At 41.5% G+C, this 27,727-nt stretch overlaps 1 protein-coding gene across 3 annotated transcripts in view; it reads right to left on the bottom strand.

The window, feature by feature from the left end:
• Positions 1 to 27,727, bottom strand: part of LOC141016430 (receptor-type tyrosine-protein phosphatase F) — a 170,237-nt gene that overhangs the window by 79,034 nt on the left and 63,476 nt on the right. For all 3 annotated transcript variants that reach the window (XM_073490789.1, XM_073490788.1, XM_073490790.1), the window contains exons 3-4: positions 16,759 to 16,904; positions 15,682 to 15,823 (exon numbers count right to left, since the gene is read on the bottom strand). In XM_073490789.1, coding sequence (XP_073346890.1) covers positions 15,682 to 15,823; positions 16,759 to 16,904 — 288 coding nt within the window. The remainder of the gene's footprint in view (positions 1 to 15,681; positions 15,824 to 16,758; positions 16,905 to 27,727) is intronic.

The raw sequence follows: 27,727 nt of genomic DNA, 5'->3' as shown, positions 1-27,727 counted from the left end.
TGTCTTCTCATAGCTCATTCTCTCGGTTTCGTTATGGTGTTGTAGCTCATTAAAGATGGCGAGGGCAGAGCTTCTGCGACCAGTTTTGGTTGACAAAGAATACAGCAGGAGTGCTGTTTCGAAATACTTTACATTTGAGGTATTGCATGCCTATATAGAAGCGCTGCTACAGACCAGTGCTAACGAAAGGTGCTAAGACAACAAAGTTAGCAAAGCACCTGAAGGACAGACAAAGAATGTTGAGAGGTTTGTGAAAGCTCTGAATTCAGCATCACTGAAGCATTGAACAAGATGGCCAGTAAATTGTTGTTGTTAATAGTGTTGCCCTGTTGTTGTCCCAACAGCCACCTGTGATTTTCAAAGCTAAGCTAATCCCCCTCAGAGCTATCAGGCCTGAGGAATCTCACACAGCAAAGTTTCAGTTGACAGGAAAATACTCTGACAGAGGTAAATTAACTTAGATTCTATTGTCATTAATATACAATACACACGCCTTGTTAAATGTATCTTTATTTTTATCTTTATTTATTTTTTTTCCAGGTATTGTATCAAAGTTAGAAATTCCAGTATCGTGACAACACTAGATAAGTACAACCTGTCTGAAAGCTGCGGTATTTAATGGGATCTAATGTATCTTCAATATATCCTGTGATACAGTTGTTACAACAAAAGTAGTAGAAACGCCCTGGATTAGCAAATGAGTGAAGCCAGGGGCACAGCCAGGGGCACAGCCAGAAAGGCGTCAGATGCAAAGCTAGGTATGCATGAACTGGTTCCTCCATGATCTGAAAAAAGAGGACCATTGTTCTCTCAACAGCTGGTTATCATGCACAGAGTCACAGTGCAATATGAGCTGCTTCGCAGATGTACTTGTTTACAGTGGTTATAGTAGTGTGGTGAAATGACAGGGCAGAAGGTGATGGCTTAATGTGGCTGTGTGGTTGTACTACTCAATTAGGACAGCAGTGGGGGACTTGACTATACACAAAACATGTTGGAAACACTGGCGACATAATTTGTAAAGAGAAGAGGCACTAGTTACATCATAATTACTGAAATGAAGAAAACATGATACAGTTATCACAAACCATTGTGTCAAGGAGGTGTGTCTCTGTTTTAACAGTTGCATGAAGGTGAGAAAAGATTTAGATGAGAGAAGAGAAGAGAGAGGAAAAAAGCAAAAAGGAGAGAGGAAAGGAGGAGAAGAGGAGGGGGCAGGGGAGGGGTGTATGCCAACCTCCTGCCAGCTCCAATTACCAGTGTGAGTGGAGCGTGGCAGCTAGGGCGATGGGTCTAATCAGAGCCCTGCTGAAAGAGACCCGTCCCTGTCCTTCTGTCCCACTGGGAGGCTGCTGGAGCTCAATCCCACACTAACGTCAGCCAGCGTTTTTCCCTCAACCCAAACACACTCATCTCAATGGGGGAAAACACTCCAGACACCCCCCTTCCTTCCTAACAGGGGAGCCCTGACACAGTGGCACAAGATACAAAAGTTCTGCAAAAAAAATGCCTGCCTCATTTCCATTTCAGTCTGCCCCAGTATCTCCTTCCTTTATATACTCAAGTGCAAAAGTGCTGAATATCATGTGCTGTTACTGTATGAATGTTTTAAATTAGTGTTGCGCCTGTGAAGGTCCCTTCAGAGAGAACATGCAGTCATAAAACATATGTCAAGGAATATTCATGAGAGAACATTGCTACTACATGAACAGGAGTTGTGTGCATACTTGTAAGCTGCCCGCAGCATCTTGCTTCATTCTGAATCAATTGTTAATCTATTTCAGCATCAACATGGGCCATCAAAAATTAAGGTGCGCTTTTCTGATGTTCAATAGCTTATACATCTGAGCTGATCTCATTTCGAGCAAGAAATAAAAGGCCGTATGATCTCCACGTGTGCCCGTTGCAAGTGATGGATGACAACAATTAAAGGTGATGTCTCCTTTGATAGAGCCAACCAAAGGACCACGGTGACGGCAACTCAGCCACTTGCCTCATGAAATACTACTGCTCTCAAATCTACCCTTTTAAACATACATCAGTCTGTTTACTGTAGGTTTTTTGCACTTCTAGAGAATATGTAGGCCATTTTGGGGTTTCATTTGCCTGTGTGTGCGGATGTGTAGCATTAAGCTCTTAACTGATGCCTAAAAGTTTCAAAGAGCAATCCATTTTGTTAAATGTGTTAGGTATGAAAACTACAAAGACTTCAGTCTCTGGGTTTTCTATGTCTAACCGATAAAACTTTTTAATTATTCACCTCTCGCTAGAGAGGAAAGCTAAATATAGTGCAATAAGTGTTGTCTACGTCTCACCTGGTCGTGAGTCAATCTGGCACTGAAAAGTAGACAGGCCGTCTGCAGAAACAAAGCGCGTGGCCTGCGGCTGTTTCCAGCCATGAACATCGTCGAGACAGACATTTGCATCTGCCTGAGACACGGAAGTGTGTGAGAGGTGTCAGCTGCAGCAGGAGGTGCAAACAGAAAGCCAAAGCTAACATGAGTCCAACTGAAAGAGCTCTATGAATAGTTGGATTGCTGATGGTGTATAAAACATTCAGCAAGTTTACTCGGAAAATGTTAAACTGCGGAGGATTTACGAGGAGCGGCACAGAGGTGCGCGAGTTAATACTGTCGCCTCACAGCGAGGAGGTTATGACTTCAAACCTGCCAGCTGGCTGGGGGCCTTTCTGTGTATGCATGTTCTCTCTGACAACATGTAGGTTTCCTCCTGGTGCTCCTATTTTCTCCCAAAGACATGCAGGTTGGGTTAATTGGCTACTCTGAATTTCCTGCAGGTGTGAATATGAAAATGCAGCCTCCTGCGAAGGATTGGCTGAAGGATAAGCTGATATAGTTAATGGATGGATTTATGAGGAACACAAAAGTGATGGTGGTATTACACTCTGTTGGACTGTGGTAATGGATAAAAATCTGAGGATTACAGTGTTTCCAGTTACAGTAACTATACAACATTACAGCTGTTGCTTAATTACATTTCCTGTGGTTCAGTCAACTTTCACCTTGTGTGTGTTTGAAATGTATGGCAGTACTTGCAGGTGACTCTTTTCTGAAATCCTGCGACTAGCATTGACTAATAGGCAGACAGAAAGGCAGACAGACCCAACCGGTATTCATGCACTGCCTTCGCGCTCTTGACATGCAACGCATCGGAGGGCAAGGAATTTTCTCACATGTTGTGCCATGAGGGGCATGTGAGCAGGACCCTCTTGCTCTTCAGAGAAATGCTAGCTGGCAGAGCTCCCACTGCAGAGGTCTCCTCAGCAGGGATGACACGGCACACTCCAACATCAAAGACCCGGCAAGGAGGCCATTGATGTAATACTGTTGTAATGACATGAAAATGGTAAAAAATCTCCATGGAAATGGGGGCAAATGTACAGTGTGAAATGAAATGCGAATTGAAATATGTCTGAACATCTTGACAAGCCAGTTGTCTCTGGCACGCTAACTCTCAGCCCAGGTGTTTTGGCAGTTTCTATGGAGATAGCGGTACATCAACAAACAAATGAACTGCACACACAGGCACACCTGCATGCAACGGACCACCGCAAAAACGCAGTCATAACAAAAACACTGTTTCTGAACGCAGTAGTTAATACATGCTACATGCTAGTGGACGTATCACTGCGCTGTTATTCTGCTGTTTATCCAAGTGTACTTGGTGTAAAAAGACTGTAATGCATGCCATGACCTTTGAAATAATACACTTTTTTGTCTGGCTGAGCAGAACATTTGGCCTTACTTCCTCGCCTACAGGCAGATAATCAATAACAGTCATCTAATCCCCCCCTCGAACTCTTTCCTTTCCTTCCTTCCCTCCTCTCTTTTTATCATCTCCCTCTCTCCACTTTCCTATTCATCTCTACTCTTTTTCTCCGATCTGATATCCTACTTCCACTGTCAGCAGTATGATCTACGGCCCTGCCAGATGCTCCACGCCTGTTATTTATGCCGGGACGCACCAGTTAGTACATAACCGTGGCCTCCGACCATTACTGCAACCCAAGGGTGGTCTTCTGAATTCACATGGTTATGCTGACCGAGTCACCATGCGGGACAAGCACTGCTGCACAGAATCATATCCTCCATTAACTATGCTATATGAGTAGCACAGCTGTAGGCTTTCATTTTGATATTACAGCTCTACTTCTTGCCTTGTGGTCCTACCAACAGGAGTTTGATTGAAGACCCTTGAGATTATAGTAATACGGAGTACACGGTTTGTGGTTTACTACTCATTTTAATGTAACTGCCTCTAAGATGGAAAAACCTTAGGGCTCATGGTAAATTTCTGTGGTAATGTGATGTGGCTAATAAGACAGGCTATTCCTCCAGGTGTCTCTGAAATAAGAACAAGGAGAGGACCAAAAACCAGGAAGCGTGACGGTTAATGAAATCGGTGTACGAAAGGAAGCAGAGCGGCGATTTGCAAATAAATGAATTAATTGATCCTCTCCACAACTCAAATTAATCATCGGCAGAGCTTTATTGTGACATGTTTAGTGTAATTACGGCAGATAGGGATGGCTTTTATGAGTTCTGAGAAAGGCAGTGGATGTAGTGGAATGTGGCAGGTTCTGTTAATTAAATCCTCACTGACTGGGCTCCTGTGACAGCCTTTACTTATTCTCTCAGTCAGAGATAATGAATAATACACAAAGTCTGTGAGTCAATGTCGACAGCCTCAACTTTGTAGTGGTGAAGTGATGGGTGTTCAGAAATATCACATATTGGTATAACCTTTAGACTGCTCACATCAAAAGAGGCAAACACAATAAATTCATCAAAGCTGGTCAACAGCAGCAAAGAGGCGAGAGAAACACGACGAGGGGAAGGTTGAAACATGACCTTCGACCACAAATTGCTTGATGGTATGTACTATTCTGTGGTTAGAGTGAATTAGCTTGCAGCTCAGGATGTTTTTAGTGATTAGATCCGCTAATCACCACGCTTAGAATAGTTGGTATGATGATCTGATCTGTGGTGAGGTTTTAACCTCAGTGTAATTTCATCAGGAAAGGACCCAGACCTGCTTTCCCCAGCAGTAACAGTCAATAGCTGGGTGAGGCATCATACAATGCAAAAAATAAAAGAACGTGAAAGTAAGTGCTCCTAACTACTCTGTGTGAACATACCTTGACACTGAGTGTTTAACAGAGCAGACCAGAAGCTGAACCTTGTTGTTCAGTCAACGATCTCTTGTGAAACAGGTTAAAAATATTGATGCAGATGTAATGCATGCAAAATCAACAGTGCCTTTGACAGCTGTAAGCAGTACGATCAACTACAACCTTGAAAAACACAGTTTAGCAGCTTAGAGGAAATGGAACTATGCCTCTTAAACATGAGAAAAATGTCAAGCTTAAGGCCAAGCTATAAGGCTGATAGTGAGCCAAGCCATTCTCCCCTGCCTTCTATGGCCCAGTGGGTAAGCCAAGAGGGCTTGGTGTGTAAATGTGTGAGGAAAGGGGGTCAGGGTGAAAGGACTCCCATTAGCCAGCTCATTGAGTGTAGGTATTAGAACTCCCCTGACATGCAGCAGGCCCATCCATCCATAACCAGTCAGGGCCTGGGGAGCCGTTGACTCACTGGCCTGCAGAGCTTTAAGGTGGACCTTGCTCTTCACCTGCAGGGGTACAGGCCCAAGGTGTCATTCTTTCGTTGCACTGTGTGATGTTTTAACTTTATTATTCTCACATATAGAATTGAGGATTCTGCACAATATGATGCAGCACAAGTGATAAATAGTTATAATATCACAATATAACTGTGAAAGTGATGCATTACCCGTTTTTTTTTTTTTTTGAGGTGATGTGTGTATAAATAAATGAGGGTGGGAAAAATGTTAAAAAATATCAAAAATAAATGTGCTTCAACACAACTGTGGCCATCAGTTTGCAGGGCTTTCATGACAAATTGTTCATTGTCTTCCATTGTACAGTGATTTGTGTTAGAGTGCTGTCTAATCATCAGTTTTTCACGATTCAGAGACAGACGCAGGCAGCTTTCCCTGTTATCAAGATCAAAGCATTTGGATTAAATGATCTATACTAAATCAAAGAAATACAATACACGTAATTATGAACAAGAGGTTATAATATGAAACTTTAAATCAATGAGATCAAAAGTAAGTTAGGTCTGATGTCAATGTCAATAAGCCATACATAAAAGACAAAAGCAGTGCATCTACAGCAACATGAGGTTTGGTTCTCTGCTAACATCTGCTTATTATCTACTGTTCAGCTAATTCTATTTTTCATTTCAGCCCATTTCTGATTAACAATTCTTTAATATTATTATGATTTTCCTGTGCCACAGAGAAATAATTCCATGTAACAGACATCTTTAGCACCTGTTGATAAGAAGAACACAGAATGGCACGAAGATTGGGGGACAGGTTGAACCTTGGCTGAGCATTAAATACTTTTAACTAAAGTAAAAAAACAGCATGAAGCAATGAACAAATTGATTTGCTGCAAAATTACACTGTTGCTGGCTGCAGGGCCCAGACTGCTCAGGTGTGAGTAAGTGTTTGACTTGCATTTGACCCTTCAAATATCAATTTGATTCAGGTGCACATTTGTGAGTGACACTTTCTGCCACCCTGTGCGTTTGCATTCAGTAAGACGGCTTATATTTCTGGAAAAATAATATTGGATCTTCACATTTAGATGCCCGACTCTCTTTCTCTGCTGGCCCCTTGTCTGTTTCAGAGTGAAACACGGCAATCAGGTAAATACTTCTAAGCTCAGATAACCAGAACAAATGCATACAAATGTAGGAACCAACAAAAAGTGAATCAATCCCAGGCAAAAATGACTACCTGTTAACGTGCTTACACTCTGTGCTTACACTCTGTCACTCTGAATGCACGCATGGTGAAACAATATTGATAAATCACATTGGTCATGGTCTCGCAGACAAGTCTAGGGCAAAATCTGTAATTGAATAACGAAAGCCTGTTGCATCTGTTTGTGGCAGATATTTAATAGCAGATGTCAATTCACGGATATCCCTGTCTGTTCCTGACAATGTGCAGATATTAACGGATGTGCATGTCTTGTCACATCTCCAATATCTTCTGAAGCCCAGAGACAACATCCAGATGAGGAGTTCAATATGTCCTGACATACAACAGCAGCCATGAATTAAAAAGAAACAGTGACAGACTACAGCTCTGCTCTAAATAAATGCCGGACAGAAGCCAACTGCAACAGTATTTTAGTGCACAAGCTATGAAGCATGGACTGCAGACATATTAACAACTACATGCATGTTATGAGATCTTTGATAAATAATCATCAGTATTGTGGATATAATTTTTTAAAGGCCAGCATTAGAACAAGTAGAACAGTCTGGTAAACTCACAAAAATATATCAGTTTACTGTAATGCAGCCTTTAAAACCATGATTTCCAAAATCTCCAAAGTCTCATATCATCATAACGATGTAATATTTATATATCACCCAGCCTTAGATGACATGAAATGAGATGTTCCTGGTTTAACCCACTGTAATCTTTAAAAAAAAAAAAAGCAATATAAATTGCTGGATTGCTAGTGTCCAGGTGTTACTATTACTGTGCCGATCCGGAGATGGTGACACGAGACAACAAAAACAACTTCAACTCAGCATAATTAGTTTCTGCTTAGAAAAAAGAAATGGTTCTGATGGTTTGCTCTAGAGACTGGAGCTTACATCAGCATCGTCAATGCACCAGATGATACTAAAGTGATGAATTTCATAAAATTTGTTTCGTTTCATTAAAGTCATTTTCCTATTTTCTTTTACTGCTTCTTGGGCTTTAAAGTTTGATCAAATGTGTTCTTTGGGAGACAGAGGAAAGCTCTGACTCGTTAGAACACTCTTTGAAAAAACACTGGCCCACTTAAAATAGGATAAATATGTCCCAGCATTAGCCTTTTCTTAACACCTTTCAGGATGTAAAAATTTTCCCAAAGTGGTTGAAGTTATGGGATATATTAGAGAAATGTAAATCCTCTCCTCTTGAGTCATTAGGACAGGCTGCAGATGTGTTTTGAGTTTTATACCTAATTACATGCTTTCAACCATTTAGAAAGTGGTGGGAGGGAGCCAAAGCTGTAATGATCAAGTTAAAGAAATTCACCACACAACAAAAACATAAAAAGGCTTAAATTGTGCAGTGGTTCTCATACAAGCAAAGGTCTGACTGTCTTAGCTCACCTGTTTTTATCAACCACTTTTTATTAATGTTATTTCTACTCATTAACCCTCCCCTCCCCTGTCTCTCTCTCTTTCTCTCTCTCCCTCCCTCTCTCTCCCCTGAGGCCACAGACATTATCAGCACTGACGCCGTAGACATACCAGACATTGCAGTCTTTACAGATACAGCTCGCCAAAAGCATGTAGCAATTGATGGACAAGTACAGATGATAAGATGTAGCCTCAAAGCAACATTGACTCCATCCAGATGTCTACGTATAACATGGGAATTTTAGTCCGGTGTCAAACAAATCTCTTGGGACAGATCAATTAACCAGGTTAGTTCTTTCGGATATCTGCTTCCCGGTTGATTTGAATTTTTTATGATAATTTATTGATCACACAAAGAAAGACTAGCACAGAGGGTCAGATATACAACAAGCTGGCAGGGATTCTTTGGGATTTAATGTTGGATTTTTTCATTTTAATATTATATATTGAACTGATTCTCAAGGTTGAGAGCAAGCTCATGCTGTTCTCATTTTAATTCCCTGTGTATTTGTTTTGGTAAAACGGGCACTACAATAAAGGTGCTGACAGCCCTGACCAAACTTTAAAAGCTATCTATACCCCTTACCAGTGCCCAAGTCCTTGGAAGTAAGGATGTGAGGATGCAGATTGGGTGGCCAGGAGGGTGATTCCACCCTGCCATATTGTACAAGTCCTTGGTAGAAGCATGCATAGACAGATGCAGTTTGTATCTGTCAGGCTGGATATGATCTACGACGCCGGGCCTCCAGCCAGCAGATGGTGGGAGAAATTAAATCTGTGACACAACGTCACAATGGAGCTCAGAAATACAGTCTGTGTTGTGTGTCTGTGTGTACACCTGTAGATATGTGCGTGTGTATGTGAGGATGTTTGTCCCTGAATGATTTTGTTTGCGTGCAACTTTGTGCTTCTGTATTCCTTCAGCATGTTGTGACAAATAACGGCTGTGCCTAAAACAGAAGCCAAACCTGTTCTGCCGTGCCTGCGTCATTTTCATAAACATCCTACAGTATATAACGTTCAACATGACCTGTCACCTGACCACCTGCTTTCTTCAACAACATGAGGCAACTGCCGTTAAAATGGCAGCATGAATGTTACACAAAGCCACCAGCATTCAAAAAGAGAATGGGAGAGAGTGAAAAAGTAATGTGGGGGAACAGCAGTTACACAACAGACCTTATTTTGGTCATTGTGGATGATTTGAATAGCGCGAAGGAAAGGAGAGGATTAAGTTGTCGGAGGAGCAGGGCTCGGTATTAAATCATTCCGATATAGCTTCTCTATGTATTTATCTTGCCTGGGAAGAGGCGCAATGCGATTTCTATGCTGTTTATCCAGTCAGGTTTGTTGTCCGCACTTGCCTGGCTCCTGAGATATTTATTACTGGCATTGTGTCGCAGCCATTTTTTGCCTCTGCACCAGGGAATATAATGAATGCGAAGCAAATAAAGCCCTTTTCTAACCGGTGAGGCCATAATTTGTTTACTGCCACCCAACACGACCACTAAACACAGTCAACACCGTGAAACTGGGATACTGTATTGAATTCCATTTTGAATTTCTTCAAACCGAGAGCAAAATCTGATGAGTTTTTAACAGTGCTGTATAATTATGGCCTCTTTTCCTATCAAAAACTGGAGAGGCATAAAATGGACTCATAGGGCAGAACTCTATTAATATTACAAGGAGCTGCATCACTCCAAAGTTTGATGTTTGACATGTTTTCGCCGAACAAGGGGCTATTTTTTCTCCACTGCAGAAGCTTTGAATCCTTGCATATTTCTCTCTTGACCTTTCCAAAAATCACATTTTCTCTCGACATTACATGTTCAGAAACGAGTTGCCAGGGAACTTCAAAAAAGGTGTGCAGCTGGTCCGTAGGAGAACCTTTCTAATTCTCGCTCTGACAGCGGAGGATTCCGGTAATGATGGAGCTTTTGATCTGGTACCATTAGATAACATTCCTCCCTTCTAGAGACAGGTCCGCTGTCTCCCTTAGGACAGGAGGACTGCTGTTCTCCAGCACAGCAGAAGAGTATCTGCTCATATTTAAGGAATATTCTCGAGTCACAGGGAGCAGTTTGACAGTTTTATGTTTGTTTTTGCTTCTTTATTTTGCAGGAGTTTTGCTGAAAATGACAACGGATAAGGTTAAGATTTTCACTCTCCTGGGGGTTGATAGCATTTCTCATTAATACAAAGACTTCAACTGCTTTGTCTGAAGATTTATGGCTTTCAACTTTTGGACTTGTGGCTTTCAACTGTTACAAATACAAGCAGCATTGTTTATACCATGTTTTTTCTCTGTGACCTCCAATTAAATGTTTGTATTTAATTTCCTTATTAAGTATCTTCCTGATTTGTTTTCACCTACTAGAAACATGCATTATTCCTTTCCTAGTTACAAATCTTGGGTTGCTGTAGGCCCTTCCCAGGACTTGTCAATGTTGCAATTCCCTTGCTGCTGATAGAAGCCAATTAAAACGCTGTAGCTTTAAGGATATTGCTCCAGGCAATTTCACATAATTTGGCTCTTGTTTTGGAGAAAATCTGTCACATTACAGTTGTAAAAACAGTCTATCTATCCATTCCACCACAGAGCCTCATCTGTTTTATCATCACCATTACTGTCATGACATGGCTTTGACACCACCTTAGTCATTTCTTGGTCTGAGTCATTGCATTTTACATTTTACATGCTCATCAAATGTTAACGGCGAGGAAAATATGAAATATTGCTTCGACACGGAGAAGTGGCAGCACACTGCATTTAAGACTGATGTTGTGAGCTGAGATGTCTTTTCTGGCCAGCAGTAGTTTATTTCATATATCACCAAGACAAGCACCATTTACCTGAACATTTACTGAGGCAGTTCAATTCAAGAGGGGCGCTCAAGGTCAAAACATCGGCATCGTTACCCAAGTAATGAGTCATTGTTCCCTCTGGTCATCTCTCTATACTACCCTGCAACGTCATACCACTGCCGCACTGTCCACTATATTTAACAGCGAAAGAGATAAGGAGATAGAACAGAGGATTAGACAGAAGACAAAAAAAACACAAGTTATAGAGATGAGAAGGCAGGAACAGAAATGAAAGAGAGGGGAAGAGAAAGGGAAATGAAGGACTGACAGCAACAATATTTCTCAATCGCACCTCCCCCTCTGGTCTCAGCATCGTCTGCATCATTATTTATCCATACAGGTCAGACCTGCACACAGCTGACTGACTCTCTCTCTCTTACAAACACACACATACACAGTCTGAGCAGGATTGAACATCTGAAAAGTAATTTTGCATGTAGACCATCATTCAAAACATCTGAGCGAGAAAAGGATGACAACAGCCAAGGATCATCAGATTTTGACTTATGACAGCAATAAAGAAACACAACTCTGTTCTTATTATTCTGCCGCTGTATCAGTGTGTGTCCCTCTCTCACTCGCGCGCACACACACACACACACACACACACACACACACACACACACACACACACACACACACACACACAATGAGAAATGGCTGAGCTGACTTTGGGCCCGTATGTAAGTCTCAACAGTGTGACCTCTCGGGGTGGGGGCGTGAGAACTGCCACGAACAAAGAGCGGGGCTGTTACAGCGTGACAGAATTACAGAGTGTCTCAAGACTCATGACTGCAAAAGTGCTAAAGCCCGATTCAGCTTTGGTGTGATAACATGCCTTTGCAACTTGCCACAGGTGAGCGACAGACTAAACTGTACATTCAAAACTACGATCATCTTCTCAGGTCAAGAAGAAGACAGGGACCATTTGTCAACGCCAGACACAACACCCACTGTGGACAGAACACTGGGAACAAGTCTAGTATGGCATGCATATTTATTTATATACAACCGGAATCTTTACAACTGTATTTGGCAACATTTGACAAGCTGTGACCCAGCCACATTAACTCAGAAAGTGAAGTAACTGTCAGTGAAGTCAACTTAAAATGAGTGAAAAAATAATTGCATCAATCACTATTTTGTCCTTTGTGTCATTATGCTGTCAGTCCCTTGAAGGAAATTCTTAAGTCCCCTGATGCTACATAATAAGGTAGCAATGCTGATACAAAATTAACATGGGCCCATTGATTTATCAATCACAAGCAAGTGATCCAGCTGCTATAGTGCACTTCTGAACCTTGGTATTTCTTATTTACATACTACAGTCTTCTTTTGAGGACACTGAAGGCACGTGTAAAGCTGCACCAATATGGCTGTCATAATCCATATTTTGCAGGATTGGCATAACAAAATAAAGAGCCAGTATATGAAATAATCATAATTAAAGCTCGACCTTCCTTTGCTCTGCTAAAACCTATAATCCAGATCGACTTAGTGGTATAATGACTTCACCATTCTCACTGCCTCACTGGATAGGAGTGCTCAACGTATTATGACAACTTCATGCAAATGCAAAGTCACATGTACTTAAAGTCACACGGGGACTGTGAGGCTTTTCTTTTGGAGTGCAAAAACAGGAAGTTTTATGTTTATAAAGTCATTTTTTTAACCTTGATTCATTCAGGGAAGGTCGACTGAGACGTGACAGGATTTTATGCGATGCTCAGCTTAATTTTTCTTTGCACATTCACATGTGGAGAGCTACCCCGGACGGCCACAGTCCCTTTACTATTGGTCTCTAAGGAGCTATACTGGTTTTAGTGCCTTGCTCAAGGGTACCACAATGAAATAAGTTCACAGAAGTTTAGCAAGTTCCTTCTAACTTTTTCCAGATTTTATTATTTGATTTGAAAAAGCAACATTGTGATGTGACACCAACTTCTCAAACCTTCAGGCTACCACCGCCCCATTAGGGAGGAGGATCATTAGTCTCCGTCTGTTTGGTGCTGCCCCAGTGTTTTCTTGTGTGGTGCTGCTGATATGAACTTGATGTATCGCTAGGCTACAAACAATAGTCTAAAAATAGAGTGGAGCTGACAACATTACTTTGTGAGAGTGTGTGTCTGCATGTGTCAAGGAATATGCATGAATGTGTGAATGCATGAACTGGCTCTAAGTTATCAGGCACATCCTCCGGGTTTGTGGATGAGCAGAATAAAGAAGTTATTTTGATTAAATATGATGTGTTGGTCTGTTCTCTACTGGCCTCTGTGATTGCGGCAACACTTGTGAGTCTTCCTGAGATAAAATAAGAAAACCGCTGATGGACTAGTTTAAAGGTTATCAAAAACTTTACAAAATGCAACCCACTTAATTAAGGAGCAAAATAATTTATGACATTCCTTGGTTTGCAATTTGGTGTATGCTAATGAATCAAATCAATGAGTCATGTAGATTGCATCAAAAATGTACGTCAGATAAACATCAAAACTTCCAATAATTAAGATTACAGTTAAATCTGTAATAAGATATTTTTGAAAAATAAGCAGAAAGACTCAAAGACAGGCTCGAGCCTGTTATGTCAGCTACGTCAGTGTTGGCAGAGGCCGTTCACTTTCAGGAAATATAAAACAACTTGGCAGCATTCTATTAAACTAGTTTGGAGTTAAATATCTGTCTCTCTTCGTCCTGCTAAATGTTCAACAAAGACTTCGACCTCACCAGCCACTCGTTTACTTTGGCTGTCTGCCATCTCACTATGGACAGGTAGCATAGTACAGGCTTGCTTGAGTGTGTGGGCTGAGTGCAGCTGTCCACACTTTTTTTAATGAACCCACATTGTTTTGGTTTGTCAGACAAAACAGTGAGCTTAAAGGGGTTTGTCTCTGGGTAGAGGTGAAGACTCAGGTGTTGACTTTGCGGAAACATGAACACAACCAACCCTTTCATAAAACTATTCCTGAATTACGTACTTTTGTAAACAACATTGCTTACTCTAGCTTTGCAAATGTGTATATCATGATTTCACTGTGACTTTAAAGATTGTATGTTGACCGTTCTTTCACATGTAGTTCCTGTCAAAAAACAGTGTTTGTAAGACTGGCATGGTTAAAGGCCTGGTTCCCATTCCATGCTTTAAATGTATGCACTGAGTGTGCACTAGCAAAGCTCTACAGATAAAAGCATCCATCATGTGGTTGGTGTCTGCATGGTACTTGACTCTGGGCTTAGCAGCTACAACACCGAGCACAGGATCAAGGAGAGAAGACGACTTCATGCAAAGCACGTCGGCTGGTGAGAACAGTTGCTCACTGTTAAGTAAGACTGTTGTCCGTCCTTCCAGTCCACTAACTGAGAAAATCCACACTCTGTCTCCTATTTTGCCCTCCAACACTAAGACTGTTATTAATCTCAACTCATTCATGTGCGCTTCATGTCATGTTAGTGCTGTTTGTTGGTGCAGGCAACAGCATTCCTCACGATATAGTGCAAAGGAGGGGTAGAAAGAAAACCTTTCTTTGAGCAGGAGAAAAGTCCCTTCGGGAAGATTACACAAGCCCAGCCGATGATATCATCAAATGAGCGTGCAGAGAAAAAAAGGAAGGGTGGGTGTAAGAAAGATGGGATTCGAACGGGGGATGGAAAGGCTGTATTTGAATGAGAGGGGATCTGCTTTAATGCCAGTGTAATGGCTACGGACGGCCCTAATCCTCCCGCTGGCCAGCTCTGGAGCTTTTTTTCTTGAAAGTTTCTAATGAAATCAACTCCTGCGACGACGAGCCCCCACATGACAAAATTACAATCAACTAAGGAAGAACTTCATGCTCGCAGCTCAGTGATATGGAAGGCTGAGCAGGGAGAGGTGCAGAACCCCTGTCCAGATAAATCACGTACATTAACTCTGTGTGCAAGAAGGGGAGAGAAGGTCCATGGAGGTCAAACTAGCCTGAAGGCACAGAGGGTAGCACTACATGTGGAAAAATTGTTCATATGTTCATATGGAGAAATTTTCTTTCAGTTCTCTGGATAAGCAGGGAATCATTAACTTGTATTATTCATAATAAGGCTTTTTGATGAGACAATGAATTATTTTTTCAATTGATTATGGGATGGTTTGTTGTGGCGGAGGACCCCGACTGGCTCATTAATAGAAGAAGGAGACAACGTAAATACAGCTTTACAGCCAATAAATGGTAAATCTTGCCTGGAATAGTACTGTGTGCCAGGTCATATATTTGCTGAATTGCTGAACTGTATGGTATCTTATTTAAAAATGCATTCCTTGCATTTTTCTTTCCCGCCTTATGGAGTTGACATTAAGATAAATCTACCCCTCCATGACACCGCCAATACCAGGAATCCTCTAGATTTTGCAGATGTTTATGTATGAATTATTAAGTCAAACACCCATATTTGCTTTTGGATGTATTGGAATAAAAGCTTTAAAACCCAGCAGCAGCAGAAGGAAAAGGAGGTGGAGGGGTTAAAGAAAGAAAGAGTGAAAGCAAGATGGAGAAAGAAACCGAGTGAAAAAAAAAAAGACTTATCTTACCTTCAAGCACTGTTAGCTTGGCACTAGTGTTGATCTCGCCAGCACTGTTGGTGGCTGTGCACTCGTAAATGGCTTCGTCTCTGTGTGTGCGCAGTGGCTGGATCCGCAGTACGGAGCCCGAGCCATCATCAAACTCAATCACCTGGGAGAGCCGGAGCAAAGCAAAAGGCCAGGAATGTTATTTTTAGGGGCCTCCTTTTCTTTTCCGAAGATATCACTTTATTGCAACACATAAATAACATTCACTTAGACTTGCAGATTACACATTGCTTGGCTCTTGTGTTTCTGATCTGAGGTTCTACCAGTTTCTTCAGCCTATTTTCATGTCGTGCTACAAAAATGAGACTTTTCAGAAGTAGGATAGGAGTCTGTTATTCTCACTAAAAATCTAGCTCAAGGTTTAACTTAAAAACAAGTGAGAAACAACCATCATGTTTTGACTGAATTGTATTATGAAATCATATCCAAAAACACTGTGATGTACAGCAGAACCACAACAAGGATCATATAAAGTAAGACCAACCAGAAGTATTACCCAATAGCACCCCCGGCTACCTTAGCTACATTATGTTACAGAGAAAATACTGGTCAGACACAGTGTGAGTTCCCACCTTAGGTACTTCCTTCTGTTCATATGAGTTCAAAAAGAGGGAGGGAAAATAAATCAAGTAATACATCAAGGGGATGTATGGCCAGAGATGGTGGAGTTGAGCAACAGAAGGGGAAGGATGAGGGTGTGAAAAGAGTGAAAGAGATGAAGAGGACTATATAAATCAAGATGGAAGGAGATTAAAGAGAAGGGAAGCCTGTCTGGTCTCGCTTGGAAAAAAGAAGAGTTGGTGTGATGCTCAATAACAGGGCAATTGATTGTGTGTGCTGTGTGTATGTGTTTGCCGAGTGTGAACCCAGTGAGTGCGGATGTGTCTGTGTTAATGAGAGACGGTTAGAGGCAGACTAAGGCCCACGCCTGTAATGTTTTGTCACGTGTTGTGTTTGTGCCTGTCTGTATTTATGTGTGTACACGTGGGTGTGTATGTGAGTGTTTCAGAGATCTGAGAGTCACGCATGAGTGCTCACCTCAAAGCGCTGGGAGCTGACTTTCTTGCCTTTCTTCATCCAGGTGATTCTGGGTTTGGGCTCCCCGGTGGCCTGGCACACAAACGATGCAACCCCCCCTGAGATGCCTGTCTGGTCCTCTGGGGATTTGACGAAACTTGGCAAGCCTGAGAGAGTCGGAGCAAAAGGGGCAGAGGGAGATGGAAAGTGATAAGAAACGGGAGGGAAAGAGGCAACGGAGAGCAGAGGGGAGGGGGAGGGATGAAGGTGATGTTAGTGCCAGTCGCATCGGCATGTAAAACGTACTTATCTATGGGTATCACTTTCTCCACACAAAAGCAACAATGAGAAAAACACACATTGGTATTGTTGCTGTGCACACCTGCAGCTCAGTCATGGGAGAAACATTCAGTCTTTGTGTGCCTGCCTGTCACTGTATCATGTTGAATTTCTCACCCCTGCTTTGACACACCGTTTGAAACAGCAAAGTTTGTCGCCCACAGACAATGAAGTTGCAGTTCTAGCTACTGAACATGAGGAGCTGCATTAAACTCAATGGAAAAAATGTGTTAAGCAGATCAAATCCAACTCTTCCACAAAAAGTACAAAAATCACAAAGAAAGAAGAGTGAGATGCTGGTAAATTAGACATGTGGGGAATTTATCAGGTTATATAGCACCCAAACATTCATTTTTGGCTTACAGGTATCAAAACTGGTTGGCACGTCCTAAAACCCGAACACGGCTACAATTATGTTGTGATCCTGTAACCTCTCTTTGACTTCTTAGATAATGTGTGTTTACGGCAACACAGGGGACTACCATGAAGAACACATACAAACGTAATTCCCATGTTTGCCTTCAGGGTGTTTTTACCGAGTACCACACCCAACATCATTATACTTGGGACAATGAAGTGTGTGTTTCAGCGCCAGCCCATCTAAGTTGACATGATTCTACAATGAGCGCACCTTGGCTGCACGCTATAGCCGCCATGCTCAATGCTTTATTTACAGCATCAGACGTGCATAATACGAGTCTGGCTTCAACAATGTGACACCACGTAGTTATTACCAGCTCCGTTCAGCTCGTGTTTCATCTCCAGAGTCATTAAAGAGGGAGGTGGGGAACACCGAAACCGTGGAGACACGCACAAAGGGGTGAATCATTATGCTGTGTACACAGAGGAGACGGCAGCCTTTCCTCTCTGAGCACACGCTGGGGAAAATCCAGCAATGGCTGCCACCATTCTTTTCTTTTTTATGTCTTCTAATATAACACTGGTGGAAGAAGGTGTTGTGGGTGGGGGTCAGCATCTAGTTAGCATAGCACTGTACCTCTTTCTGATATAGATAGGGCCTTTAGTGAGCACATTCTCAACCTCTGCCCTTACTTGGCTGGAGAGAAAGAGAGGTGGTGCTGTCTGTCCTTGCTTGAGGACAACTGTGCATAGGGGCTTTCTACAAGCGATAGAGCAGTATACAACAAAAGAGATTCTGCGAGCATGCAGGCTGTGACATGTGCGAACACACATAATACTTTGGTGTGAGGTGGTTATACACACACAAACGCAGCTAGATGGCGGGACAGAGGTACTAGCTGAAATATGAGATGTTTAATGTAGCTCCTGAAGAAAAGCATACTATCCATGTAGGATAATCTATGGCGAATCGAAATGCATTCTTTAAATGCAAAGTATGTAATTTCTGCTGCTAGGGGTCTCTCAATCAACACAAAACAGAAGATGTAAGTAGCATGGGGTTATGGGACTTGTTGTCTTCATTGTTAAACAACCACCATTGCAGATGGAAAACTGTCTGTGTGACTCAGGCATAAATGCTAATGGACAAGGTTTTATTCACGTAATGTTTAGTCCCATTAGTCCTTCGACGACTGCTTTCCTCACCCTCTGACTCTGTCACAGAAGTTATAATGGCAGGTGACTGCATGAAATGTTCTGATACCCTGAGTAAAGTTACAGATGTTTCTGGGTTTGTACTAGGGGTAGACCGATTATTGGCTTGGCAGATTTTTGGGGCTGATATTCAGCAGTTTTCCGATTATCAGTATCGGCATTCTTTGTGGATTCCAATTGCTGATCAAATAAATTGATTGAAAAATGAAATACTTTGGCTCTGATGCAGCCTTCTCTCTCTGCCTGTAGTCATCACTCTGTGGTCTCACTTAATTTCCAGCCCACAACACTATCTGATTGGTTACACCCAATTATTGGTTATTGGTCTACTACTAATAATTAGTATCGGCCCTGTAAAATACATATCTGTTGACCCCTAGTTTAAACAATGTTGGAAACATTTGGGATAACAATATACAACAAAGATCTAGTTGTGTTTTGATGCAGAGATGTTACATACTATATCTTTGAGATGACCATACAGATAACAAAAGTGCAGTCAGACAGAAGGTAATACCAAAAACAGCTCCGCACACTCAAGATAGGAATGCACTAAAAGATAGCATCTCTTCAGGACATTAAAAAGTAAAATGCAGAAATCAAGTTGAGATCATTTATTCTTGTAATGATGAATTTTATGACCTGTTTTTCTTGGAGTAGTTATCTGTCAAATAACTGTCAAATTAGCAAAAGAGATTAAAGCTAACATGCTCCTTTGTTTAAAAAACAATCATGATAAGATGACAATGACAAATAAATCCCCGGTGCTTTACATAACTGATAGGCTGAAGTGCACTGTGGTGCAGTGTAGTGTGTGAGTAGGCAGTTATGTGTGCAGTTGGCAATACGCAGTAATCCAAACACATCCATCCATCCATCTGTGACCTGTGACCCCTTCATAGTACCTAAACCCACCTGACATTTGAATGATATTTTCGTCCTGGCACTCCTACGGACAAGATTTAGACTGCAACAGCACACTGATAAATCCTCTTCTATAGCGTCAGAATGTAGCTGTGACACACATGCAGGCAGCAGCAGGGTGCTGTGCTAATGATTCAAACCTGATAAGCTCTTAAGAGCGTCTGAGAATGCATTTGTGCATGCATGGGTGGTGAGTTGGAATCCTCAAGACCTGATTATCTCCATTTTGACTTCCAAGAGTTCCTACTAACATCTGTCCACAGCAGTTCTGTTGAAGCTGATGTGAGGGGCTTTTCACTTTGTGGTTACGATGGAGGATCAGGCAGCATTAAAGAGTTCCCTGCACATGCTTCAAATTAAAGGATGTAAGCTCATGTATTGCCGCAAACATTTAAGTGAGGAACTACTGGATCTTAGAAATCATAAGGATTTTTCGGGATAAGTGGAAGAAAAGGGTAAACTGGCCCTCACTGAGCACTTCCTGTACTAATCCTCTTAAACAAGCTTCTCCTGAATCTCGATAGTTAACCTATGACTCAGAGGCGAAACTATGGCAAATTCTGAGCTGTCCATCGCTAATCCAGATCTCACCAAGCATTAAATCACAAAATCTGGACAGTTAATAGTGGTCCTAACGCACTCCAATGAAAGGGCATAAGTATTTATTTTTGGACTAAGACTCTGCTGAGTTCCTCCATCATGGTGCCACCACTGGCTGGTGAGGATATCAAACTGTTGGGTTTGTCAGTTCTTTTCTTAAAGAGACAAAATCCACACTCTGCCTGTGTCCCATTTTCGTGGCTGTCAGGCACTTGTCACATGAAAACAATGGCAAGGACGAGGTGGAAAACACATAAGCCTACCTATGCAAATCCTTCACTCAGCCAGTGACTGCAAGCTTTGAGCTGCACTTCTTCTAAGCTTTGATACATCACATTCAAAACTCCTATCTTGACACACACAGCTTTAACCCATGCGCTCTTCAAACTGCCACAACTGTCAGGCCCAGTACAGGCTGCGAGGTGCCAGAATTTCAGGGTTGAAGTTATCAACTCATGAGTGCCTCATTTAACACCTTTAGTTTACTCGCACTAACCACATTGATGCATTGCTCTAATTACTGATGCTATCATGTAAACACAAAAAGTGGGTTACCAAAATCAAAGCGAACGCACATCTGAACAAGTCAATCGTTCAATCTACTGGTTATAATTAGCAAATTAATGCACAGGAAAGATCAAAAAGTGATCTACATGCAAAACAGTGTTGCTGTACACAAACACCAGCATGGTGTGTGAAAAAAAAGCGAACACATTTGTTGCTAGTGGAGCAAAAGGGCTTTCATGTTACAATTAACGAGTAATGAATACATGAGTTATCTAAGCTAAACAACACAAACAAGTGGAAACCCTAAATTTTACATGTCTTATTTTGTGGGACTAACAAGGTGTTTCTTGTTTGCTTCCACATATCTTCACAGACAACCTGAAAAATGATAGGGTTGTTAGGGAAATTAATGCACTTTTAACGCCAAATGTTCAAAGACTTAATCTAGGAGTAGTTATCAGTAGTATTCTTGATATTTGCCATTTACACTGTAGTGTGTACACAAACCAGGTGTATTCTCCTTAAAGGATGCATCACCCTGTGGACTTGAAATTTGAGGGGAGGTTATTGACAAATCTGCATAGATCCCTGGTTGAGACAGTACAGAAGGAGCCTGGAGGCTGCTGATTGCTGTGTGTGGGGGGGATTAAACAGCTTCTCTCAGTTAACCTAATGCCTGCAGCAGTATTTGTGTGGTCTGAGGTCATTAGAGAGATGAAAGGTACAGGGGGTTCCCCAAGTCCGGTATTGCTACAGGTGTTTTATTTTTCACTAGACAGATTTTAAAGTGTTGGGAACGCCCGTCAATGTACAGTTAACAGTAAAAGTCTTTAAAAGACAGGATAATATGGTGTACGGTGTACTAAATTATTCATTCATATACAGATTTCCCCTGTTCTAACCCACTCAAAGCAGTGTTACTGTGATGTATGTTTCCTAAGCTGCTATACAGTGTTCAGGGTCCTCAGAGCAAAGCTTGTAATAAATGCAGAGACAGCAGGGAGAGTCGTGTAAATGGCACTTGTGTGGCTAACAATTAGTGTATTCCCAAGCCTGCCAGAGTGCCCAATGAGAGCTACTCTGTGGTGTAGAGTATCAGGGATCGATACACACAAGGCAGAGAGAAAACCATTAATTCTTATTAATAATGGATTAGCAAGTTATCATTTTCATGAGGCAACACTTAGTGGAAATTTGTCTGATGGCATCAGCACTGGTTGTTTTAATGGAACACTTCCATTAAGGCCTTTTCGGGCCATTAGCAGGCAACTTGTTTGCAATTAATTCCATATAAAGCTGCCTCCCCTGTAAGTTATTTACCCCGATAAAGTCAACTGCACTTCAGGCTGTTTGTTTATACCAATAAACATAATGTTTGCTATCTACACCTCTCTTTTAAAGCATTTTGGCATTGTGGTTTTTTTTTTTCAAATGGTACATGAACAGAGCACATGAATCAAGCACAGTTTTGTCATCATCATCTCCCCATGGTGGATGTATTTCAGGTCAACATGATTTATTTTTATCATGTGGTTTTAAAATTTTAATTTCCATTTTGTCACATTGAGTTCACTCCACTTGTTCTTGCTGAGTCGATCACACCACATCATGTATGCCCCTAACTGTGAACTGGCTAAACAGATACTTAGCAAGGTAAATGAGACACATTGGGATGTTTTAAGCTCATTTAAATGAGCATAAATATCTTTAGCCTAAACTTTTTTATCACAAAGGTTCAGTGTCTAGTTTTGTCACCTTAGAATAAAAAGATCCTGGTTTCAAACACAACTGCGACCTACATAGGCGGAGTGAGCTTATTTCTCCACGTCTCAACAGGCTTTTGCTGTATGGTCTTGTTTGGTTGCACTATCCACTCCCTCTCATTGACAGTCACACTGCATTCACTCCTGATAACACAGAAACTTTTGTGAGAATGATAGTGTAGTGGTCGAAGATTGATGGAGTTTTATAAGCTTTATCAGAACTTCTGTGAAATCACACGAGCAATGTGATTCATCATCACTGGGATAGTGTACTTAAGGCAAAACGTCTAAACCTATAGAAGAGAAAAAGAAAAAGAAAAACATCAAACTTTCAATGCCCTCATGGACCACGAAGACAGGCTTTCAATCAGGCCTTCCAGCCCTCAGTGAATTATTCAAGAAAGCAGAGAAGAACAAGAACTCTAAGTGCAATTACCCTTCACTTCTCTCTTCCCAGTGTGAGCAACATTAATGTAATGGCTTTCATCTTCTCGAGCCTATTATGAACGAGGGAGGCATCTCTCAAGCCTGTTCTCTCTTTCTCTCTTCTTGTCTGTCAGTCAATAAATGACATTTGGGGAAAAAAGAAACCCACACACACAATGTGCTTCGGTGACCAATGCCTCGAGTGGGCATTTAAAAACAACTGTTTAAAAACATGCGAGGATAAACGCTTCATTGTGTAGTTTTTGATTGTGAGGATGTGGGTGTTCCGGGTATCACACGATTTAGAGTCTGAGGTTTTATATTACCTGTGGTATTTCAACTGGCGCCCAAACTGAATCCAGTCAAAGATGACTCACTATTGTGGCTTCTTTCAACCCACCTGCTTCCTTAAGGGAAAGTTTTAACAGACATTAGATAAAGGCAGGCATTTCACTATGATTTCTTTGCTATACTTTCTTAACATAAAACTACTTCCGTTGCACGAGGAAAAATATAAAACTTAATGCTCTTTTAATGAAAATTAGAAGTTTAACCAGCCTGGGAACCAGACGAATCTGCCGAGATCATGTTCTATTTGCTCTGACTGATATATTTGGCCCCCCTCCCATTCAGACAGATTTCCTTGAGACTTGTTCCAGTGCAAATAAAATGTGTCTGGCCAATCACAACTGTTTATCTAATATGGGGTAGGATTTATATGATGACTGTCACTGGTCCAGATTTGAAAAGTCACACATCAAATGTTTTGCTTCTCTGATTTGTTGGAGGGTCTCTCTGGTCCGTCCAGCAACTCAACAGGCTCATAAAAATGTCAAACTAGATATTGCTGATTAAATATAACATTCTGTTACAGCATAGTAAAGAGTGACGGATACTCGATATTTGGGGCCGATTCCAATACCGATATTAGGGAGTAATAATATCAGCCAACTGATATATCAGTCAGACTCCACTGCAAATAATCTTTTCAGAAACCCATTTTAGTGTAAAGTTTAGCTGTAATTTGAGAATGTTTGTGATCAGGCCAAGAACTGTGTCACTCAACGCTGCATCACACATTTCGTTGCTCTGATTAGTTGGAGGCCAATCCAACTACGTCCAGAAGCATTCTGGTCTGTGCCTGTTGGAAATCAAAAATGAACTGAGAGGGACAAGACTATTAGGCATTTGTGAAATAGTCTGACGATGCCAGGCTAGTGTTTTACAGTTTCCACTTCTCACTGCTAACACCCATCATTTCTTGCTGGTTGGGGAGTCACCATATCATTATTTGAAAACAACTGATGTATGGCTTCTCACACAGTATGGACAATGCAAATGTAAAATGCAAACTCAATGATTCAAATGAACAGCCTCTTTGTGAAGTATGTGGCTCTTGCCAACAAGACAAGCCTGCTAATGTGTCGGCTGAACTGCACAGCTCATCTGCATAACCCTGGGGCTACATCACCTCCGATGTTCATTTAGTTCACTTGATGAAATGTTCTCATTTGCGCTGTCATGAAACTAAGTGTTTTTCCATTCTGAAGCTGTGAAGGACGACTGACTGCTGCATTTAAAGGCATGTGTGGGTGGGTAGAAGAGTGTCAACCCGGGGACACACGCATGCAAAACAAAATGCGAGGAGGGAATAGAACATTTTGAATGCAGCTTGAATATGTAATAAAGTATACAGCATGGCACCTTTGTAATGGAAATACAAACTACTCTGTGAATTTGCTCTGAGAATACAGAAAGAGATTTGGGCAACTGATGGAGGGCTTTGTTAATGCTGCTGGGTAAAGTCCAATGGTCACCTTGGCTCAGACCCTAACATTAATAGACCAGTGTGGGGAAAATGTTAAGTGTGTTAAGTGATCCCAGGAGGAGTTGGGTTGGTGGCTCTGCTGCTGTGATGGCTTCTTGCTTCTTCAGAGATTCCATTTTGGGGTTGGCTTCATCATCCATCACCACGCACCCCCTTGCGACCCCACTAACCTCATTAATTTGCTTCCCCTAGATTAGCCCTCCTCAGAGACCTCAAAGAGCTCCTACCATTGTTCTCATCGTCTCACCCACACAGCCCTGAGGTCTTAAGTAATTTGACTCTCCACTAGCCAAAATTGAGGGAGAAATTAAATTATGTTACTGTAGGGACGTGGAACAACAAAGAGATTCTGGCTTTACATGTGCTTACAGGCTCTTTTTCGCTTCCCTCCTGATTTAGCATCTTTGAAAAGCTAAGGTGACCATTTACCCATGAAATAGTTCCCACTTGAGATCCAGCCATGTTTTATGCTGCTCCATGTCCACAGGCTGTTTGGGATGAGTTAAATGCCTTTAAATGCACCTTGGAGGATGCTCCAAAAGTAAACAATACACAGGTGTGTGGCAAAATGCCTGTGAGCTACTTGATTCTGTCCTATTTAAAGCCTGCTATCTTGAATTTATCCAATCTCAGAGTCTGATCATTGATTAGGAGGATGTGACAAAAAAGCTGTATGAGCTTCCTTTAATACTTCGAATAATTCCCATATAATATTGCTCAACACAAATTAAATCCACATCAACTCTTCAGCATCAGCATAATTATTTTCAATCAAAGTGGCCTAAGATTAAGTGAGAATGTAATAAGCAGCAAGTAAGAAGGAACAGGGAGGAATAGAAGTGTTCAGTTTTCAATAAAGCCATTGCTATGAAAACAGAATTAAAATGTCTCTCTCCATCTGCCCTTTTCTGGAAGGACACTGGCGGTTCTTGTCATCCTGTGGCATTGCCGAATCCGGGACACAGCAGCGGGTTTGGGTGACTGCCTCTGGCCCTGCTATTGAGCTCCCTAATTAAACTATTAATCTCACATCATTAACCTCCGATGACCCTACCCTCCCTCCATTCTGACATTGCTGCACTGGCTTATGAAAACAACTTCCCATCGTATTGCCACAACCTCTAAATTGCATTTCTCCAATACTTTATCTTGCAGATGTTTTTCTCACGTATATTGCATTTTTTCAGAGTGCATTTTCTACTGTTTAGTTCTCCCTCCACCTCAGACTCTCTCTCACTGTGCCTGTCTGTATGATGTGTGTGGAGCACAGCTGTGTGCTAACTGCATTACTCTCCAAGTGGCTCTCCAAGGTGGATATGGTTACTTTTAATTAAAAAAGAATCAATTTCTATCCCTGTCAGTTTTTGAGCTGGGTGACCATATGGACACTTAAAAATACAATCCAATTTCCAGCCCCTCAGCCCCCCGTCTGGCCACCCCTCTCAAAACCACTTTGGCACTTCCATCACATCAGTCCATTGGAGAAACTGCCAAATCAATCTATGGAGCTTGTTTTACAGGTTAATTTCAAACCGTTTTTCATCTCAAAATTCTGGTAAAATATGCTAGATCACTGCCTATTTGGGGATATTTTTTTGTCTGAAGCCAAGGGTTTATGTAGCATAGCAGCCCTGTGGGAAACCTCTCAGTAGTCTAGCCATTGGCAACAAAGAAACACAATGGCTTAGAATTTTTTAATAGAGCTGACAAACTACAATCAATCTATTAGTGGTATGTAAGGGAAAACAAATAAGAGACTATAAGGTTGTGGCATGAGACATTGGTTTGTGTCACATTTAACTTATTAAGCTAATTATGGTGCCATTGTAATCCTTCTGCCACTGGGAGTGAAAAGAGCAGGCGCGGGCACAAAGGCCTCGGCGGTCTTGCCGTGCGACACATGAAAATCCACCTAAGATTATAACATGAGAGGCACGAGAGGAGACACATACATCAAAAGCTTATTAAAGCCAATGAAATAACTCACAATGACAGCACTACAAAAAGATAACCATTATATTTAAGTGCTGGGTATGTGTGACTTTGAGGCTGACCTTGTGGGCCAGTGGCCTATTGTGTACAAGGAGGCTGTATAGGGAGCTAGTTGATTAGGCTGAGCTCCCCAGGGATCGATGGGACGTCTGCGATCAGCACTCAGAGTAATCACACTGTATTGTGTGCCTAGTCAATGACGGTATAAGATGGATGATGTCACAGGGCTATAACACTGTTAGTGTTGGTGGAGGATTTCTTGTACTTATTTGTGCGTCTAAATAATGATGAATTGTACCATCATAAGTATCACACCAAACAAACAGTATGACAACAACCTTGGAAATGTGGCCATCCTAAACAAGCCAACAATGCACTGTAAACAAAAAGTTTTTATGTAAAGACAAGTAGGGCTGGGCAATATGGATATGGATAAAAACATCGAGATATTTTTAGACTATAGCCTGATACATAATATATATCATGATATTTTGAAATATTAGAAGAACTTCATAAACGCCTGAACTGGGCAAAAAAATTCAATATTAGAGGGTTTTTTAAACAAATAGTTAAATATAAATATTGCAACATTGCAGCAGATGTGGATGTAATCACAAAGTCAAGTACTAGAACAAGTGGGACAGTCTGGATAGTTCAGAAAATTACATCTTTTAACTGTAATGCAGCCTTTAAATCCAGGAAAATGCGTGTCACGATATTATGATATCCAAAATATAAGACAATATAAAGTCTTATATCACAATAACAGTGTAAAACTCATACATTGCCCAGCCTCAAGTAAAAGGCCGAACACTGCTTGCATGTCAGCTGAACATTTTCAAGGGGGAGACAAGGACACCAGACTGAACCCATGTAATCAGAAACTTGCCAGGCACCCGCCCATAATATCTGTCTGGTGTCTGCCCTGTAATACAGGAAATCCAAACCAGAACTATCAAGTTCACATAACTAAGTTGCATACAAATTACAGGCATCAACTACACACAACCCTGCCATTAGTGGTAGGTGTTATTTT

This window comes from Pagrus major, chromosome 21 (genome assembly GCF_040436345.1).
Source record: "Pagrus major chromosome 21, Pma_NU_1.0".
NCBI lineage: Eukaryota > Metazoa > Chordata > Actinopteri > Spariformes > Sparidae > Pagrus > Pagrus major.
This window is presented reverse-complemented; position numbering and strand designations above follow the sequence as displayed.